Raw genomic sequence first — 18,325 nt, forward strand, 5'->3', positions numbered from 1 at the left:
CCTCCTTGGAGGAAGCATCTGCAAGGTTGCTTTCTGATTCTTGAAGTCCCCTTCTTAGGAGACTTTTATGGATTCAGTTGTCTTTTCAGGGCAGACAAACTCAGTATTTATTTTCAACTCTGACCTCACTGAACTCCAGACCCTAGTCATGGGCCGCTTCTGACAGTGGGAGATCCTCACGTGGGGGAGCTGTTCTTCACATGTAGCCCCTGCATTTATTTATTTATTTATTTATTTATTTATTTATTTATTTATTTACTCACTCACTCACTCATTCATTCATTATTCATTCATTCATTCATTCATTCATCATTTTTGAGCTCCCATCATTACCCAACCCCAAGGACCTCTAGATCTGCTCTCTCCTTTTGGGTTCTGAGTTTCCATGCTTGTCTTTTTCTCCCCTACATTCAATGAGATGCCAAGCCAAGTATTTCTCTCATCACCTTCAGACAAGCAATGTGATCTCTACAAACTCAGAAGGTTAGAGCAGGCCACCAGGAACCAGTACAACTGACTGTAGAATTCAGTGAAAAGATACATCTTTTAACGGAATATCTAAGGTGTTAATCTTTTCCTTCCTTTCTACATCTGTTCAAGGTCTCATCCTACCCAGGACAGATTAATATATTTAGTGTCAGCATTGATTCCAGTTGCTTCCTTATAGAGGCTTAGAACTCTTTATTTTTAACAAGAGAAAGGGAAATGACTGAAAATTAGCAGTTGGCAGGCTGGAGAGAGAGTTCAGTGGTTAGGAGCACTGGCTGCTTTTCTAGAGGATTCAGGTTCAACCCCCAAATGGTGGCTCACAACCATTGTGCCTGTAACTCCCGTTTCCAGGGTCTCTGACATTGTCTGCTGGCTTCCCTAGGTATCAGTCATGGGCAAAAAGAAAAAAAAAACCAAACAAACAAAACCCAAGACAATCAAAAACCAATCAACTGTCAGACAGATGCATACTTTATATAATATGGCTGTGTTTTTATTACAGGGTTTCACTGGCTAGCCAGGCTAGCCTTGAACTTGCAACCCTGCTGTCTCTGCCTCCTGACAGCCTATGGGTTTGTAGCACTTTATCTGGTAGTTAAAAGCTCCTATGAGCTTACAAATGTCTGAAGAAACCCAAATGATTTATTGGACAAACTAAAACATACTTAACTACTTCTGTGGTGTTTTAGTGTTTTAATGCTTAGATCTTACTGAATATGGTTCTTGTCGGTGAACTTGTAACTAATTAGAGAATGTGAGAATGTAATGCCTTAGTGAATCAGTCAGGTTCTTAGAGAAGTATTATAAATGTCTTGTACGATACCAGTGTCCTTACAGAATCTGAACATGGGGCTGGAGAGAGGGCTCAGTTGTTAAGAGTGCTTGCTGTTCTAGATCTGAGTCTGGTTCCCAGCATCCATGGCAGGCCAATTCCAAGGAATCTGATACTCTCTTCTGGTCTCCACAGGGACCTGCACACAGGCTCTCTGTCTCTGTCTCTGTCTCTGTCTCTGTCTCCCTGTTTCTCTGTCTCTCTCTCTTGTCTCTCTCTCTCACACACATTTATACACACACACACACACACACACACACACACACATATATATATATACATACACACACACACATATATATATATACATACACACACACACATATATATATATACATACACACACACACACATATATATATATACATACACACACACACACACACACACACACACACACACACACACACACACACACACACCTCGCCGTCAGCCATCAGGCTCCTTCTACTGTTCCATTGTGGTCGCTTGCCCTTGCAGACCAGTTCTTGAGAAGGGCTGGCACTCTCTTTGCCTCTGTACTCTGCCCATTGCTCCCACGTTCCTTCCTCCATCTTCTGCCACCACTGTCTGGAGTCCGCCCCGCCACCCCTTCCCCAACTCTCCACCGCCCCCGTTCAGCTATATCTGAAACTTTCTCGTACCTCAAATCCAACATGTCTGGGGGTGCGAGTATTCGTTGGCCACTTTTCCCAAAAGGGTTCCTCTCCCACCGCAGCCCCAACTAAGAAGCAGTGAAGTGTGTGGAAAGGAAAGGCCAGTAGAGTTTCCGTCCCAACTTGGCCCATATATGGCCTCAGAAGAGCTTTTTTACCAGTGCGGATGCTAATTTTAATCCACTGTAAAAGTAGCCATGTTGGACTCGCTGAGGAACTCTGCTTTAACGGTTTGTATATGTACAAGCCTGCGGTTCGAACACACCCTGCTTCCTGTGAGCTTCCGTGGTAGAGTTCACATTTTGGATTCTTTGCACTGGATGCAATATATTACTTTAAATTTGTCCTTCTCCGCCTTTATTTCCCTTTATATATCCTACCAAACAGTGCCTTTTGTCTGTCTTCTTGGATTTTTAAAATGTTTTCCATCTCTTTTTTATTCCAAAACTGTTATTTACATTTTTAGCTCTCTGTGGAATTTTAAGGGCTTCCTTCCTTTTCGTTTATGGTTTTCCTAAGCAGTAGACAGCTATTTTTGTTTGATTTTTTTCTCCTTTTAAAAACCTGTGCTTTTGTGTCCTCATTGATTAAGACACACACACGTGTCTTAATTTAAGGATCTTAATTTCCCTCCGTCCCACACCCCTTACTTAAGTAGAGGTTTGGGTACACTCTTTTGCCTAGCTAGAACATCCTTCTAATGTTTTGTGTCTCTCTGAACGTAAATACTAAATAAAGCACCAAAATATATATGCTCCTATAACACAGTTTAACTTGTACTCAGTAAGCTATTCTGACTTCACATTGAATGAATGGTCTTCAGAAGCCTAAGCTTTGGTCTATGTAGAACACAAATGCTTCTGAACACTGTGAGGGCATTTTTTTTTCATAATTTGGGTGCTGTCCAATGAGTTTATGGTGGGACATTAGCTCCACTCTTCCTGCATTCTCCTCTTTTAAGGACAGTGGCTGGTGTCCCCCAGATGACAATGACAAACTGTCTGTTGTGTGTTACAGGTGCTGAAATTTAGCGCCTACTTCCAAGAAGATGTTCCCATATCAATGGAGGAGCATTACCGAATCCGCCGGGTGAACATTTACTACTACCTAGAGGATGACAGCATGTCTGTCATCGAGCCTGTCGTGGAGAACTCTGGGATCCCACAAGGCAAGCTAGTCAAACGCCAGCGACTAGCCAAGAATGATGTGGGAGACCACTACCACTGGAAGGACCTGAACCGTGGAATCAACCTTACAATTTATGGCAAAACCTTCCGCATTGTTGACTGCGACCGATTCACTCAGGTATAGCGTATTCTAGCTGGCGGTATACTCCATTTACGAGTGTGTGGGGAAGGACACTCTGACTGTGTGTGAGTTACTAAGCAGGTCAGTGTAAACATTAGGAAACCAATGCCAAATTTGTTCTAGCTTTTAAAGAAATAATTATATACTTATTTTTAAGTGAGTTAGAAAGTTTGGGACATTATTCCATCTCAACTTGCCTTAACTTGCAAAAGGGAAACATATATTGGGTGAAATTTTGGGTTTTAGATGCTTGTTTTAAAACAATGCCAGAATTTTTCATATTTAAGATATCTAGTTATCATAGCATATCTTCCTAATATATATATATGTGTGTATGTATATATATAAATGTGTGTGTATGTGTGTGTATGTATATATGTATAAATGTGTGTATATGTGTGTATGTATGTATATATGTATAAATGTGTGTATGTATGTATATATGTATAAATGTGTGTATATGTGTGTATGTATGTATATATGTATAAATGTGTGTATATGTGTGTATGTATATGTATAAATGTGTATATGTATGTGTGTATGTGTGTATGTATATGTATAAATGTGTGTATATGTATGTATGTATATATATGTGTATAAGTGTGTGTATATGTATGTGTGTATGTATATATATATGTATAAATGTGTGTGTGTGTGTGTGTGTGTGTATACAGTATATCTCCAGTTGGGTCACTGGAGATAGTATCTCTAATACATGCCCAATCTGTCAACAAGTTGTTAATATCATGATATCACACTTATTTTCAGACCATTATTTATGACTTTTAAAACCTTCAGAAAAGTGTTGACATTATTTCTGAAATTTTAGGATTTTTTGGAAAGTCAAGGCATTGAATTAAATCCATCAGAGAAGATGCCTCTAGACCCTTACACTGAACTCCGAAAAGAACCTGTTCGAAAATATGTCACCCCATCAGACTTTGACCAACTGAAGCAGTTTCTCACCTTTGACAAACAAGTAAGTCACCTAATCGAGTAGGATCACTCCTGATTGAATGTGGACATGTGTTTATGGGAAAACTGCTTTGATAGCCTGCATATAATTTAACCATTGTCACACAGTGGTTCCATGTAGGGCTAAAACTATGCCTATATCTCTACTTTTTAAATGTATTAAACATTTTATTACATTTTATTAATTTTTGGATGTGCAAGTGTATGCCATTCCTACTGGAGTCAAAGGACAACTTCTGGGCAGTGGTCCTCTCATTCTGTCCTGTGGGTCCTGGGCATGAAACTCAGGTTGTCAGGCTTGGTAGCAAACTCCATTACCTAGTGGGCCATCTGGCAGGCCCTCGGCTTTATTATTAGAGATATAAAGGCATCCGTTGACATCTTGTAAATCCATCCATGTGTTCTCATGGTAAAGCAATTCCTGAGACACACGCATCTACTTCTCTTTCCATTTCAAATTCCCCACTTCCGTTTCTCTGTCTTAGTCAGGGTTGCTGTTGTCCTGATGAAACATCAGGGCCAAAAGCAGCTTGAGGAAGACGGGGTCTATTTTCCTTCTCTTCCATATCATAGTTCATCACTGGAGGAAGTCAGGACAGGAACTCAAGCAAGGCTGGAACCCAGGGGCTGGAACTGATGCAGAGGCCATGGAGGGGTGCTGCTTACTGGCTTGCTCTTCATGGCTTGGTCAGCCTGCTTTCTTATAGAACCCAGGACCACCAGCCCAGGAGTGGTACCACCCACAATGGGCTGGCCCCTCCCCCAATGAATCACTAATTAAGAAATACCTAACAGGCTTGCCTACAGCCTGATCTCATGGAGACATTTTCTCCACTGAGGCTCTCCCAGAGCTCTCTGATGACTCTAGCTTATGACAAGCTGACATAGAAATGAGTTTGCACAGTACTGCCTGGTGAGTTAATCTCACAGAAGCTTCTGGGAAGGCTTACATGAATCTGGGGGAAAGTTGAAAGCTGTTATATATTTATTCCGACACTACATAGTTATTAAAATAAAATAGTTAATTCAAATATTCTCGTGGATGCTTCGGGAATCCCACCTCGCATGTATCCCTGCTGAATATTTCATTAGTGTCAGCTAGAATTCAGAAGGCTCTGAGCCCTTTCTGACTCTGGCCCAGCTTTCTAGCCCCCAATTCAGCAGAGAGGCACATCTGAATCTTCTTTCACCCATAAAGGGAAGAGAATTAACGACAGTGATTACTCTGAAGTTATTGGCGTAACTTCCTGAAAGCTTAATTTTTTTATTTCAGAAAGTTCTACCCAGTGTTAGCATGGACTTAGTATTGTGGATTTTGCTGCTGGTTTTTGTTTTTTGTTTGTTTGTTTGTTTGTTGTTGTTTAGTTGGCTTGTTAGTTGACTGTGTTGAGAATGCTAGAATTAAAGGCGTATACCACACCCTAATCTTTATTAATTAATTAAGTGACTAATTTGCTTATTTCTTTTTTGAGACAAAGTTTCACTAAATAGCCCAGACTGGCCTCAAGTTAGCAATGTATCCCAGGCTTGATTTGAACTCACGGTCTTCCTGCCTCGGCATCCCATGCATTCGGATTACAGGCGTGCACCACCACACCTGGCTTTCTGCTGTTGCTTTAAATTAGAAGATTCTGTCCGTCCTATTACCAGTGGGTGTGTTTTGACAGGCTGATTATGAGAATTCCTTCCACGCCAGCTCTATATCCATAATTCGTCATGTATCTTTGCTACTATGCATAAATCCTTTATAGGAAACTCCACTGTTTTTTTTTTTAATTCAGCTTCTCTTTCCCAGACAAATATTCGGGGCCTAAGTAAGCTCTCCTTTCTTGGCAGAAACTTAGAAGACTTGTGTTATTCTTTCCAGCTGGTAAGGCAAGACGTGGTACATGATTTTTTTGTGTATTTGTGTATCCTTGATTTTTTTTTCTAATTTCCTGTCAGAAAGTGTTTTAACCACTGCACTTCATTGTCTGACAGACACTTGTCAAAGCAGTTAAAACTGTGCTTTAGAATCTTAAGTCACCACTTTGGACTCCTCAAAGGTCCTTCGATTCTACGCGATCTGGGACGACACGGATAGCTTGTTTGGAGAGTGTCGCCACTACATCATTCATTACTACCTCATGGATGACACTGTGGAGATCCGTGAGGTCCACGAACGGAACAACGGGAGGGACCCCTTCCCACTCCTCATGAACCGACAGCGCATGCCCAAAGTTTTGGTGGATAACGGAAGTAAGTTGGATTAGACGTGTCCTCTGTTATTAGGGAGGTTTGGGGAGTTCGAGGGAGCCAGTCGTCAGTGGGGTTAGTCTTTTGTACTAACATGAATGAACACGTTGGTGCATTCTTCCTTTTTTAACAATGGTTTTTCTGTGATTTTCCTTTTAGACCAGGCATACCTCCTTCATTCTCTAGTAGAGATGACTTGACACGGATAAAAGCAAAACCACGCGGCAGATAATTCATTTAAAGATGGATAGAGAGAGCAAGGCTCTTAGACTGAACCCATCTAGTGTTGGGGTCACACGTTTGTCTCGGTGACACTTGGGAGTCCATGCCAGGGAATCACTTGGACACTCAGCTACACCCCAGCCCTCTCTCCTCTTTTTATTTTTAGTCAAGGCCTCCCTAAGTTTCCAAGATGACCTTCCCCTCACTCTGCACCCCAGCCTGGCCTTGATCTTTCACTCCTGCCTGGACTGGCACATCAGACCTACATCCAAGGCCCACGGAGCACTTAATCTTAACTTCATTTCATTGTATGCGTTGGAACCTTTGACTCTTAACTAAGCCAAGTAAGTTACTTAGCATCCTACTAAGTAACATTGCCTAACATGGAGCCTACTGCATAGACAGCACTCCTGTGCCAGTGCTGGGATCGAAGGTGTGTGCCACCAGGCCCAGCTTTATATCTTGGTTTTGATATAGTAATTAGAAGCAATAAATAGGCTTTATGCAAAAAGTCAACAGTTAGGTCTTAAGAAGTATCATTAGGCTGCAGAAAAACAGAAAGTCAAATGAGATACTGTAACATTTGCCTCAAGTAAAATCCACTTAGTATCCATGGTGAACATTGGAAAGCTGGGACCTGTGTCTTAAGAGTCTAAACCTATCTTTGCCCGGAGTGGAGAGCTGGGGAGATGGACAATCATTTTTGCATGCTCTCTGGTTCACGCTGATCTCAATAAGCAATTGATGCATACCAGAGAACTAGAAAACCAGAAGCAAAACAATCTGTAAGTTAGGGGGGGGGGAGAGAGGGAGAAAAGAGAGAATAAGAGCAAAAAATAAATAAAACAAATGAAAAGAAAAAATACAAAGGATCATTAAAATAGTTTGTTTTTCCAAGAAATATGAACAAAATTGGCTGTCCTGTAGCTGGACTAAGGAAAAAGAGAAAACTCTGAATCATCAGCAAGAAGGGAGACATTACAATAGATACCACAGCAATATAAAAGTTTGCTATAGGCTGTAGAGACTTAGCAGTTGAGAATGTGCACTGATCTAGCAGAGGACCTGAGTTGAGTTTTGTCACGAGAATGTAGGAACCGTAAGTTCCTACATAGGATGACTCACAATTGACTGTAACCCCAGTTCCAGGACCCACCACTTCCACATATATGCACATAATCAGAAAGAAAATAAATATTTTTAAAAGTTCACTACAGATCATTATGAACATACATATATGACAACATTAGATAAAAGAGAAGAGAGGGGGACAGACTTTTAGACAACACAACTTTCAAGAAGGAATCATTCAAAAATCTTTAAAGATGAGCAGACCAAAAACAAGTCCCTCATTAAAACCACATGACCATCTCAGGAGTTGCAGAAAACGCACTGTATAAATTCAACATCCGTTCTTAATAAAATCACTAAACAAACTATATTTAGAAGGAATGTACTTCAAGGAAATATAGATCCCATATGGTAAACCTGGCATTATACTGGATGAGGAGAAGCTACAGGTCTTTTTCTAAGATGGGAATGGTTACTCTCTTTTTCCAGTTACAAAAATTAACTCAAGAGAGATGAGTGATGTAAATGCCAGACATGAAACAAACAGGAGGAAATGACTTAAGAAACTGAAAAAGTCAGGTTTGGTTGTTGTTGTTGTTTGCTTTTGTTTTATTTTTCAAGATCCCTAAAGCCTGGGAAACCAAAACCAAAATGTACAAGTGGGCTTTATGAAGTTAAAAAGTTTCTGTCCCACAAAAAGAACAAAGAGAGGGCGAAGAGGCAGCAGGTAGAATAGAAACACAATTGCTAACTAGACTTCTGCAGGGGGTTAGTATCCAAAATACATGCAGAACTAACAGGTAAATTCTCAATAGCAAAACCAAACAAGAGGTCAAACAGACAAACAGCAAGCAACCCAGTTAAGAATAGAAATTAGGGGCTGGGGGCTGGGGATTTAGTAGCTCAGTGGTAGAGCGCTTACCTAGGAAGCGCAAGGCCCTGGGTTCGGTCCCCAGCTCCAAAAAAAAAAGAATAGAAATTAGACCTGGATGAATAGTTATCAACACACACACACACACACACACACACACACACACACACACACACACATAGAGGAACAGACAAGTGGAGAGGAGATAGGAAAAAATTGATGAGTGCTACTACCCAGCACCATGGCTATAGATAAGTATATACTGTATACTACAAAAAGCTGGGACAGCCATGCCAGGCCATGCCTGTGCTAGCCCACAGGAGGCTGTGACTACAAGTTCAAGGAAATGCAGTGCTACATACTAGGGCCCTGCCTCAAACAGGACAAGATAAAACAAAACAAAAAAAAAAATATGAAACCCAAAAGATTTTGACTACTTTTACCATAGAGGAATAAAACACCAACACATTGATAAGCTGATTTTAGTCACTACACAATAGAGACACACATCAAAACCTCCCATGGCACCCCACTAATATATGCGATTTGCGAGAGGGCAGCATGTTCAAGAAAGGGTTTCCCTGTGTTACAGCCCTGGCTGTTCTGTAACTGGATTTATAGACCAGGCTGGCCTCAGTCTTACTGAGATCCACCTGCATCTTCCTCCCAGTGCTGGGATTAAGGGCGTGTGTCATCACAGCCAGCTACTGTGTACAGTTTTATGTTTTTATTGGATCTGCTGGAAAACCGAGAGGGTTGTTGAGTCAGCATTTACTTATCATTCCCAGAAATTCTGTCTTTTTTCTAATTTTCCATCTCAGCAGTTACCAGTCAGGAGAGTCCCGCCCTGCTTCCGGCTCCCTGCATTTCTGCTCTGTGCTTACAGTTATGTAATGTGGTACCCCATGGAGCCAACTGGCTCTGGTTAATGTCCACAGAGACCATGCTGATCGGAAATAAGTCAACCCTTAGTTCTCAAAAAAACACTGATGAAACCGGACTTGGATCCCAAATGCAAGACTCACTGAGTAATTGGAGGTGATTCCTACAGGAGTGGACGACTGTAATCAACTCATTGTCTATGCCCCTGCCTCATGCGTGTAACTAAGTCACGCTCTATTCATAGCAATGGCCATCGTTGGGTGGATGGTGACTCATTATCTATGCTATTATTATTTAGCGTCTATCTCAACAAACAGCATTTTCTCCACAAAAACAGGGGTTGTTTTTGCACAGTTAACTGTGTAACCTCGATGGTTAGCAGTGTACTTTGTGTGCAGATAATCCCTAATAATTGTTGGGTAGAAGACTGGGTGACGAGCTGGAACGACTCTCTTATGCCTCATATGACTGGGGTATTAATTCTTTGGGTCTTAAGGTTTGTGATGGTAGTGGTAGCTAGCTGAGTATAGAAGGGAGATATTGTGAAAAATATCTGGCATATTATTTGTGGATTCTGTCAAAGATCGAAAAACAGAGCCGAACGACCATCAGGAGGTGCCCAGCCCTTAAACAGAGCCAGCCCTTGAGAGTATTCAGCTCTCGTGTGAAGCTTTCTTCCCCCGTTTATTCCTTCACCCTTCTAACCCCATGTCCTATTAGAGAATTTCCCTCAGTGTGTGCTGGAAATCTCCGATCAAGAGGTGTTAGAGTGGTACACTGCCAAGGACTTCATCGTGGGAAAGCCACTCACCATCCTCGGGAGGACCTTCTTCATTTATGACTGTGATCCGTTCACCCGACAGTTCTACAAAGACAAGTTTGGAATGTCCGATTTACCACGAGTTGACGTGAGCAAGAAGGAGCCGCCTCCTGTAAAACAGGTAATGGGATAGAAGTCCTGAATGTGGTGAGAATAAGATGTAGAAACTGAAGAACTCCAGTGAATGGCTTCTGTATGACAGAGGCTCACAAACGGAGAAACACAGAGCCCATCACTGTACGGAAGTCCCCACAGTCTCGCAATATTCCAAAGAAACAGAGCGACAGTAATGAGGTTTTATAATATGCTCTATTTTAAAGATTTCCAGTACCTAGTGTTTATCGCAATTTTTCTATACTGTTCCTAGGAAAGCCAGTTAGAATAACCTTTCTGAAGTGCTCTCTGTTGTCATTTTAATTCCGTAGAATACTATTTATCTTTGGCCTACAAAATATGCTTTGAGGACTGTAAAGGAATACATGTTTTATGCAGCATGAAGAATGAGATTGACAAAACTCATCTAGCCATACTAGCAGAAACGTGTATGGCCTGTAGAAGATAAAGTGGATGTATGCATATCAACGTGGAAAATGCCCATAGCACATTTCAAGTGACTTCTGTGACTAACCTCTGCTCCCAAAGGCTAAGCAACAGCTGCCGAGGGCTACCATGTCATTGTGGGCCCTGTTTCTCTTTGTAGGAATGTGAAGGTAGCAGGCAGGAGGATGGCCAGAGGACTTCCTTCTGGTAGTCACCAGGTCGCTATAATGTTTACTTTTATAGTAAAACTCATATTAATTTTACAATGTTTTCATTTTTTCCCCATTATCTTTTAGGAGCAAGGTTTCTCCGTATAGCCTTGGCTGTCCTGGTCAATCTCTAGACCACACTGGCCTGGAACTCACAGAGGTCCACCTGCCTCTGCCTCCTGAGTGCTGGGATTAAAGGTGCTTACCACCACTGCCTGGCCTTTCCCAAGTTTTAAATCGTGTACACATCCACACAGTGTGCTGTCTTAACTTCTCCCTTAAAGCATCTAGTTCAATGGCATTAACTCAAAGTATACTCTGTAGATTTGAGGGGTTTCCCCACTGCTTTTAAGTCAATCCGTTTCCCACATCGTGAAGGGCTGCTTTTGTTTTGTTTTGTCTTGTTTTTTTAATGCTGGCTGTCAAACCTGGGATGTGGCACATGATAGACAAGTCCTCTGCTTTCTCCTATGTCCCTTGCTCTCTTAAACTACGTAGAAGAGAAAAAAATGGCATCGTAACCCAACATTATAATAGTACTTACTTGTAGATGAGTTTGTGATGTCTCTGAGTTAACCTCTGTGTGCTCAGTGTTATGGAATGGCTAGAGGATGGTCTAACGTCCTGCAGACTGCTTGCCAGTCAGGTGCAGAGGTAACTAAGTCCCCCAGCCTTTGTTCGTTTAGAAGTACCTAAATTTGTCCCTCATTTCTGAGGGACAGCTTTGCTACATGTACATTTCTCCACTGGCCTGCTTTATTTCTTTGTATGTTTTGAATGTGTGCCATGGCACATGTGTGGAGGTCAGGGGAGAACTTTTGGGAGTTGGTTCTTTCCTTCCACTGTAGATTTCAGGGTTCAAATTCAGGTCGAGAGGCTTGTGGAGAGAGTGGTTTCACCTCGATGGATGAATCATCCCGTGGGCAGGCCCCGTTGGGTCATTTTTAAGACCAGTCGTTTTAAAACCATTGTCAAGCACACCTCCCTTGGATCTTCTTCAGGGATAACATCTGTGTTTTTTTTTTTTTTTCTTTTCCTTTAAATGTGCCAATTTCCTAGTTCTTTAATGTGTCTTGTGACTCGCTGAGAATAGGATGTTCATTCCTTTGTTTTTGAGACGAGCTCTAATAACATAACCCGGGTTGGCCATGAACTTGCAATTCTCAGAAGGTGCTTTAGAGTAAGTGTTTCTGAGCTCACAGTGACACCCACAGTGACCGCTAGTGGAACTCGAATACCAGTAGCCTTTCTTCTTGTTTCATCACCAGGAGTTGCCTCCTTATAATGGTTATGGGCTAATCGAAGACTCTGCTCAGAATTGTTTTGCTCTCGTTCCCAAAGCTCCCAGAAAAGATATTGTTAAGATGCTGATGAACGACAACAAGGTGCTCCGCTACCTGGCGGCACTGGTGAGTGCCTCCGCTAAGCAACTGCGAGTGCGTGATATTCGAGTTATCTGTGTGTTACAGACCTTCCCAGAGTCTATTTCCTGAATAGCAGAAACCGCCTTACCGATTCTTAGCACTTGCTGTCATAACTACATTGGATACATTGTATATTCAGTATAAAAAGTTGAAGTATAATAGATACTATAATAGATATTATATATTATATATATTACATATAGATATTATAATAGTATAATAGTTTAATAGATACTGCCTTTTGAAATTTTTAAAAATGACTTTGTGCATATGAAGGTTTGAACCTGCATGTATGTCCATTTTACTAAAAGTTGCGTGACCCGCCTTCCTCAGGGAATGTTGGGAATGTAGTTTACAACCTGCTGATCCAGGCTTACCCTATCCTTCAGAATTCAGGCTTTGCCTCTTCCAGACTCTTTCCCCTAAAACCTAGAGCACTACCTCTAGGTCATAAAACTTGTCTTTGTACTTTACAACAGGCTAAGTGACTTCTCTGTTATTTTAGAGCCAAGCCAATTCCTGACTCCTCACAGACTAGTATGTTTACCTGTCATTCTCCCTAGCTCCTTATCTTGAGGATCACTTCCAAGTCAACAGAACCAACCTAGGGTCAAAGCCAAATGTACTTTGTAAAGAACTTCAATGTAAACATATCTTAAGCTTTGCTGTGCTTGAGGGACTGAGTTAATTGTGATCAGAAAACCTTCTTCCAAAATGGCACTGTGCCATATGGCTAAATTAAATGAACTGGCATCAGCCCCTTGAAGCTTTGGCCCAGTACTGGTGTCTGAGTTAGGCTGAACAGAGTTTTATTTTTGCCTCTTTGTGGACCATTTTGCTGCTGTCCGGAAGGCCTGCAGGGACCACCATAATAGATCAAGTGTATGTCTGGTGCCCAGGAGGCTAGAAGATGGGTGTCAGATCCTGCAAGTGGAGTAGCAGGTGGTTGAAAAGGTTGTGTCTTAGAGTTTCCATTGCTGTGAAAAGACACCATGACCAAGGCAACTTATAAAGACAAACATTTAACTGGGGCTGGCTTACAGTTTCAGAGGTTCAGCCCATTATCATCATGGCAGGAAGCATGGCAGTGCCCAGGCAGACACAGTGCTGGAGAAGGAATGGAGAGTTCTGCACCTTGATCCCAAGGATGTCAGGAGTAGACTCTTCCTTCTTCCCTGGGCAGAGCTTAAGCAAAGGTCCTAAAGCCCACCCCTACAGTGACACACTTCCTCCAACAAGGCCACACCTCCTAATACTGCCACTTTCCACGGGCCAGGACCAAGCCTTTTGAAACCACCACAGGTTGTGAGTCAATGTGTGGGTTCTAGAAATTAAACCCAGGTCTTCTGGAAGAACGGCCAGTACTCTTAACAACTGAGCCTCCAATATTCTAGCTCTCTACATGGTGCCTTTGATATATAGCAAACTATCTTAATACATGAAGCTGAGAAAGAAATATAAGTTCAAAGTCAAACTCAAGCTTAAGAAGATGTGTTCATCATATTTAAGGAGATAAAAAGTAAGATTGAGGGTTTCAACGGAGGATAAAAACAACCCTTCACCCCAAAGAAAACAATTGTGAAATATATTTTGAGGATGAAACTGAAAAAAGGTTCCCAAAACACTTGTTAAGTAATCAATCCATCACATTTTAAAACAAAAATCTGGGCCACAGAGTAAGACCAGGTTTTGTTCTTCAGAGAATATAAACAAAAGAAAGAAAGTATATGATAATTATGGGGAATAGTCTTGAGGATTTACATATAGACAAAAATACATTTAAGTTTATCTTTTGAAGACAGCAAAGAGGGCTTGAGTGGAGGTGTGTGGTGCTTAAGTCTTGCAGCAATCGGAGACAGGGCCTAAAGGAGTATCTGCCATCACCGAAATCCCTAGGATCTGGAAGCAACACCATAGCTGCCAAGGGTCTAATTTAAATCTGTCCTCCTCACTGGTCAACATATTGGACTCTGGTGTTAATAGAATGCCAAAATAGCATACATGGCGAAAATAAAATACACAAAGTGTGTTGACTGCTTGAGATGAAAGTAAAAAAAAAAAAAAAAACCTGTTAAATCACTGGGCCACTTGGAAGGAAAGTCAATTTAAATAAACGAATCACATCAGTACACAGCAAAACAAAACAAAAACCCGAAAGAAACTGAGAGTAAAGGAATGGAATTGTCTTCATCTTGTAAAACACACCTACAAACCCCATGGCAAATAGCGTACAGAGAAGCTAAATGCTAAGAAGCTACTGTCCGCTATCAGGATCAAGGGAGGCAAGACTGCGCGCACACTTCATGCTCAACCTTGTTCAGGAGTGTCTAGGCAGAGCAGCATGAGAGAGAAGGAGTCAGGAATAACCCAGGAGAGTTAATACTGTAGCTGTAGGCGGGCTCTAAGCACCTTAGGAGTAGAGAAGGCACCCACTGCACAGCGCTGAGGCCTATACTAGCAGAAGACCTGTCCCATATTTCCTAGAACCCTAAGCATCCATCACTGTGGTAAGTGATTAGCATTTGAAAACTTGCTCCCCAGTTGTTGGAGGGAGGCTTAGGAGGTCTTTCTGGGAGGAAGTGTGTCACAGCAGGGTGGGGATGGGGCTTTGGCTTTCAAAAGCAACTGGCCATTCCTGGGTAGTTGTCTACCTCTCTGCTTGTGGAGAGAGAGATGTGAGCCCTCAGCAGCTGCTGCCTCGCTGCCCCATCCATCGACTTCTACTCCACCATCATGGACTCGAATGCTCTAGAACTGCTAACCCCAAACCCATCTATAAGCTGCCTTGTTTACCGTGTTTTATCACAGCAACAGAAAACGAATGCAGTCACTCTGTGGAAGGGACTCAGCTTTGGATGTCCGCACAGTTCACTGGGATGTCAGAGCTCTGGGACTTTCCAACAGTGACCCTCAAGGCAGAGAGATGACCCCGGATGTTGCTCCATCCCTGACCTTAGACTCAAGGCTACAGAGACTTTCGCAGTTGATGTGACCTGTGGGGGTGGAGCTATTTCTCCCTGCGCACTTTTCTGCCTCAGTATTACCACCTTCACTCTTTCGGTTTGTCAACATCCACCCCTCCTGCTCTCCACAACTGCTCATTGGTGCTCTCTCTCCCAATGGGGCTGTGGCAAGCTGACCCATGCCTTGTGCTTATGTCTGTTTCCTGTTCTCAGGCTCCCAGATATATCAGTTATTATCTTTTCATTGTTTTGGCTGGGTTTCAAGACAGAGTTTCTTTTTGTTGTCCTGGAACTAGCCCTGTAGACCAGGCTGGTCTCAAACTCATAGAGATCTACCTGCGTCTGCCTCCCAAGTACTGGACCTAAAGGCATGCACCACCATGGCGGAGTTTTAAAATAATGGATTCTCAACATTTTGCCCAGCCACTGCCCGTCTGAGATGGGGACTCCTCTATACGGTGTTTGAGCCTTTTGAAGGCTGTGAGTTTCTCAGGTTGCTGGGCGAGCCTTTTGGGCGAGCCTTCTCTCCTTGCTGGGGAGCCCTATGGCTGGAGCTTGCTCAGCCTGCTTTCTTTCCAGAGTTTTGCCCTTGTGATTCTCTGCTGCATCCTTCCATGGGTGGAGACTCATCCTTTAGTAAATTGCCAAAGCACTTCCTCCCTTTCTGCCTTTGGACTCTCAAGTCAACATTTTAAAGCCAGGAGTTTTTAAATAGAAACTCCAAGCTTTCCTCTTCTCCAAAACTAGACAACCTACTAACACTGGGTCTGCACTCCCACAGGCAGCAATCAACTGGAGTTCAGTTCAGATGGCGTCCCTTGGGAGGCCTTCCTGAGATAAACCCTGCCTGTCCCAGCCTGGGCCTTCAAGCCATGGCATGTTTACGTGGATCCATCTTGGTTTCATTTGGCGATTCCTAGAACCATCATGAACCTTAATACTCTTTCCCTCTTCTTCCTAGGAATCCCCTATCCCAGAAGACAAAGACCGTCGCTTTGTCTTCTCTTATTTTCTTGCCACAGATATGATCAGTATCTTTGAGCCACCTGTTCGAAATTCTGGGATCATCGGAGGCAAATTCCTGGGCAGGACTAAAGTTGTTAAATCATTCTCTCCAGTCGACAACCCCATCTACTATGGACCAAGTGACTTCTTCATCGGTGCTGTGATTGAGGGTAAGCCGTAACACAGCTCAGAGTTTCCTGTTGCCCAGGAAAACAGATTCTTCATAGCTGTGACTCACTGCATTCTGAAGTCTTATAAGAGGAGTTTGACCGTGTTCTCATTAAGACGATACTAATATGACTGTATTCATGCTGCCATTTCTTAATCTTCTTGCTTGTTAATTAAACTATAAGTCGACTGTACTTGCTGATACTATATTGTTGTTTATATCAGCTCCACTCATTAGCTAGAACCTGAGGAAACCATTGCATATGTATACAACTGCTCAGAATTCAAAATTCAGTCTGGCCAGACGTGGTGGCACACGCCTTTAATCCAAGAACTTTGGAGGCAGGTGGGTTTCTGTGCATTCAAGGCCAACCTGGTCTATATAGTGTGCTCTAGGCCAGCCTGGTCTCCAAAACCCAAAGCAAAACAGTTCACTTGTCTGGCTCACAAATGCTAATCTGTGGACTTAATTGCTAGAGGGTTGACATTATTTTGCTCCTGAGTGCATGAGAGAAACAGAACTGATTTAAGGGTAATGCTCCTCTCTCCTCAGTGTTCGGTCATCGGTTTGTTATCCTTGATACAGATGAGTATGTTTTAAAATACATGGAGAGCAATGCTTCCCAGTACTCACCAGAAGCCCTCGCCTCAATCCAGAACCGTATCCGGAAGCAGGATTCTCCTGCACCAGAACTGGAATGGTATGTCTGACTGCCTAAGGTCAACACTTGGCATAGGCAGGACATCTAGAAAACAATTCCTCTCCGTGTGATTGTATGTATGTGGTATATATGCACAATGTGTGCACAGGTGCACATGCTTGTTCAGCCATGTGCAGAGGTCAGGGGAGAACGTTAAGTATCCTGTTCCATCACTGTCTGCCTTCTTTCTTTGAGGTACAGTGTCCCATAAGTCTGGAAGGAACCCAAGAGCCAAGGATCTTCCCATTTCTGCTCCCCACAGTAGTAGAGTTGATGGTGCAGTCACACCCAGGGTTTTTGTTTTGTTTTTTATGTAGGTGCTGGGACCAGGGCTCCTCATACGCACATGCTAAGACGGCAAGCATTCGGACCCACTGACCCATCTCTACAGCCCCCTAGAAAGTAATTCTTGTCGAAATAAGTGCATAATCATAGTTTAAGAATTTCAAATTTCCTTTACCTGGTAGAAGCTGTTGGGCAGACATGGAAGTTTTTTTTTTGTTTGTTTGTTTTTGTTTTTGTTTTTGGCTCAGCATGATAACTACGACCTTAGAAGTTTTCCAGTTTTTATTCCTGTAGCAAATAGTAACTGAATGAACACCTGTCTCATTTACTTCAGAAGTTATCACTTGGCCACTGATCTTATCAGTAAACAAAATAGATAAGAAATCGCTATCTTTCTGGAATGATCTAAACAGGAGTTGTCAGTGATTATCACAAGTTTATCACACAGTACAATCCATGATAAATACCCTCCAAAACTCAAGAAAATGTGGGTGGTGGGCCTTTATGGTTTTACTTGGTGGGAGGGGAGACACCCTGAAAGCAAAGCCTTGAAGGGAAGAGAGACTTCGGGGTCCGTGTGTAGAGGACATTTTCAGGGCGAGCACAGGTTAGCAGGCTTATTCACTGTGAGACCAGTGAGAGTGGTTGGGGTGAGGGAGTGAGAGGAAG

General features: G+C 42.5%; 1 protein-coding gene across 2 annotated transcripts in view; it reads left to right on the plus strand.

Moving 5' to 3' along the window:
• Positions 1-18,325, plus strand: part of Efhc1 (EF-hand domain containing 1) — a 38,753-nt gene that overhangs the window by 5,872 nt on the left and 14,556 nt on the right. Inside the window, exons 3-9 of one of the 2 annotated variants that reach the window (XM_087565134.1) lie at positions 2,995-3,282; positions 4,115-4,264; positions 6,306-6,498; positions 10,262-10,482; positions 12,379-12,519; positions 16,459-16,672; positions 17,257-17,371. In XM_087565134.1, coding sequence (XP_087421260.1) covers positions 2,995-3,282; positions 4,115-4,264; positions 6,306-6,498; positions 10,262-10,482; positions 12,379-12,519; positions 16,459-16,672; positions 17,257-17,371 — 1,322 coding nt within the window. 2 annotated transcript variants of the gene reach the window in all.

Source organism: Rattus norvegicus, chromosome 9 (genome assembly GCF_021556685.1).
Source record: "Rattus norvegicus strain SHRSP/BbbUtx chromosome 9, alternate assembly SHRSP_T2T, whole genome shotgun sequence".
Taxonomy (NCBI): Eukaryota; Metazoa; Chordata; class Mammalia; order Rodentia; family Muridae; genus Rattus; species Rattus norvegicus.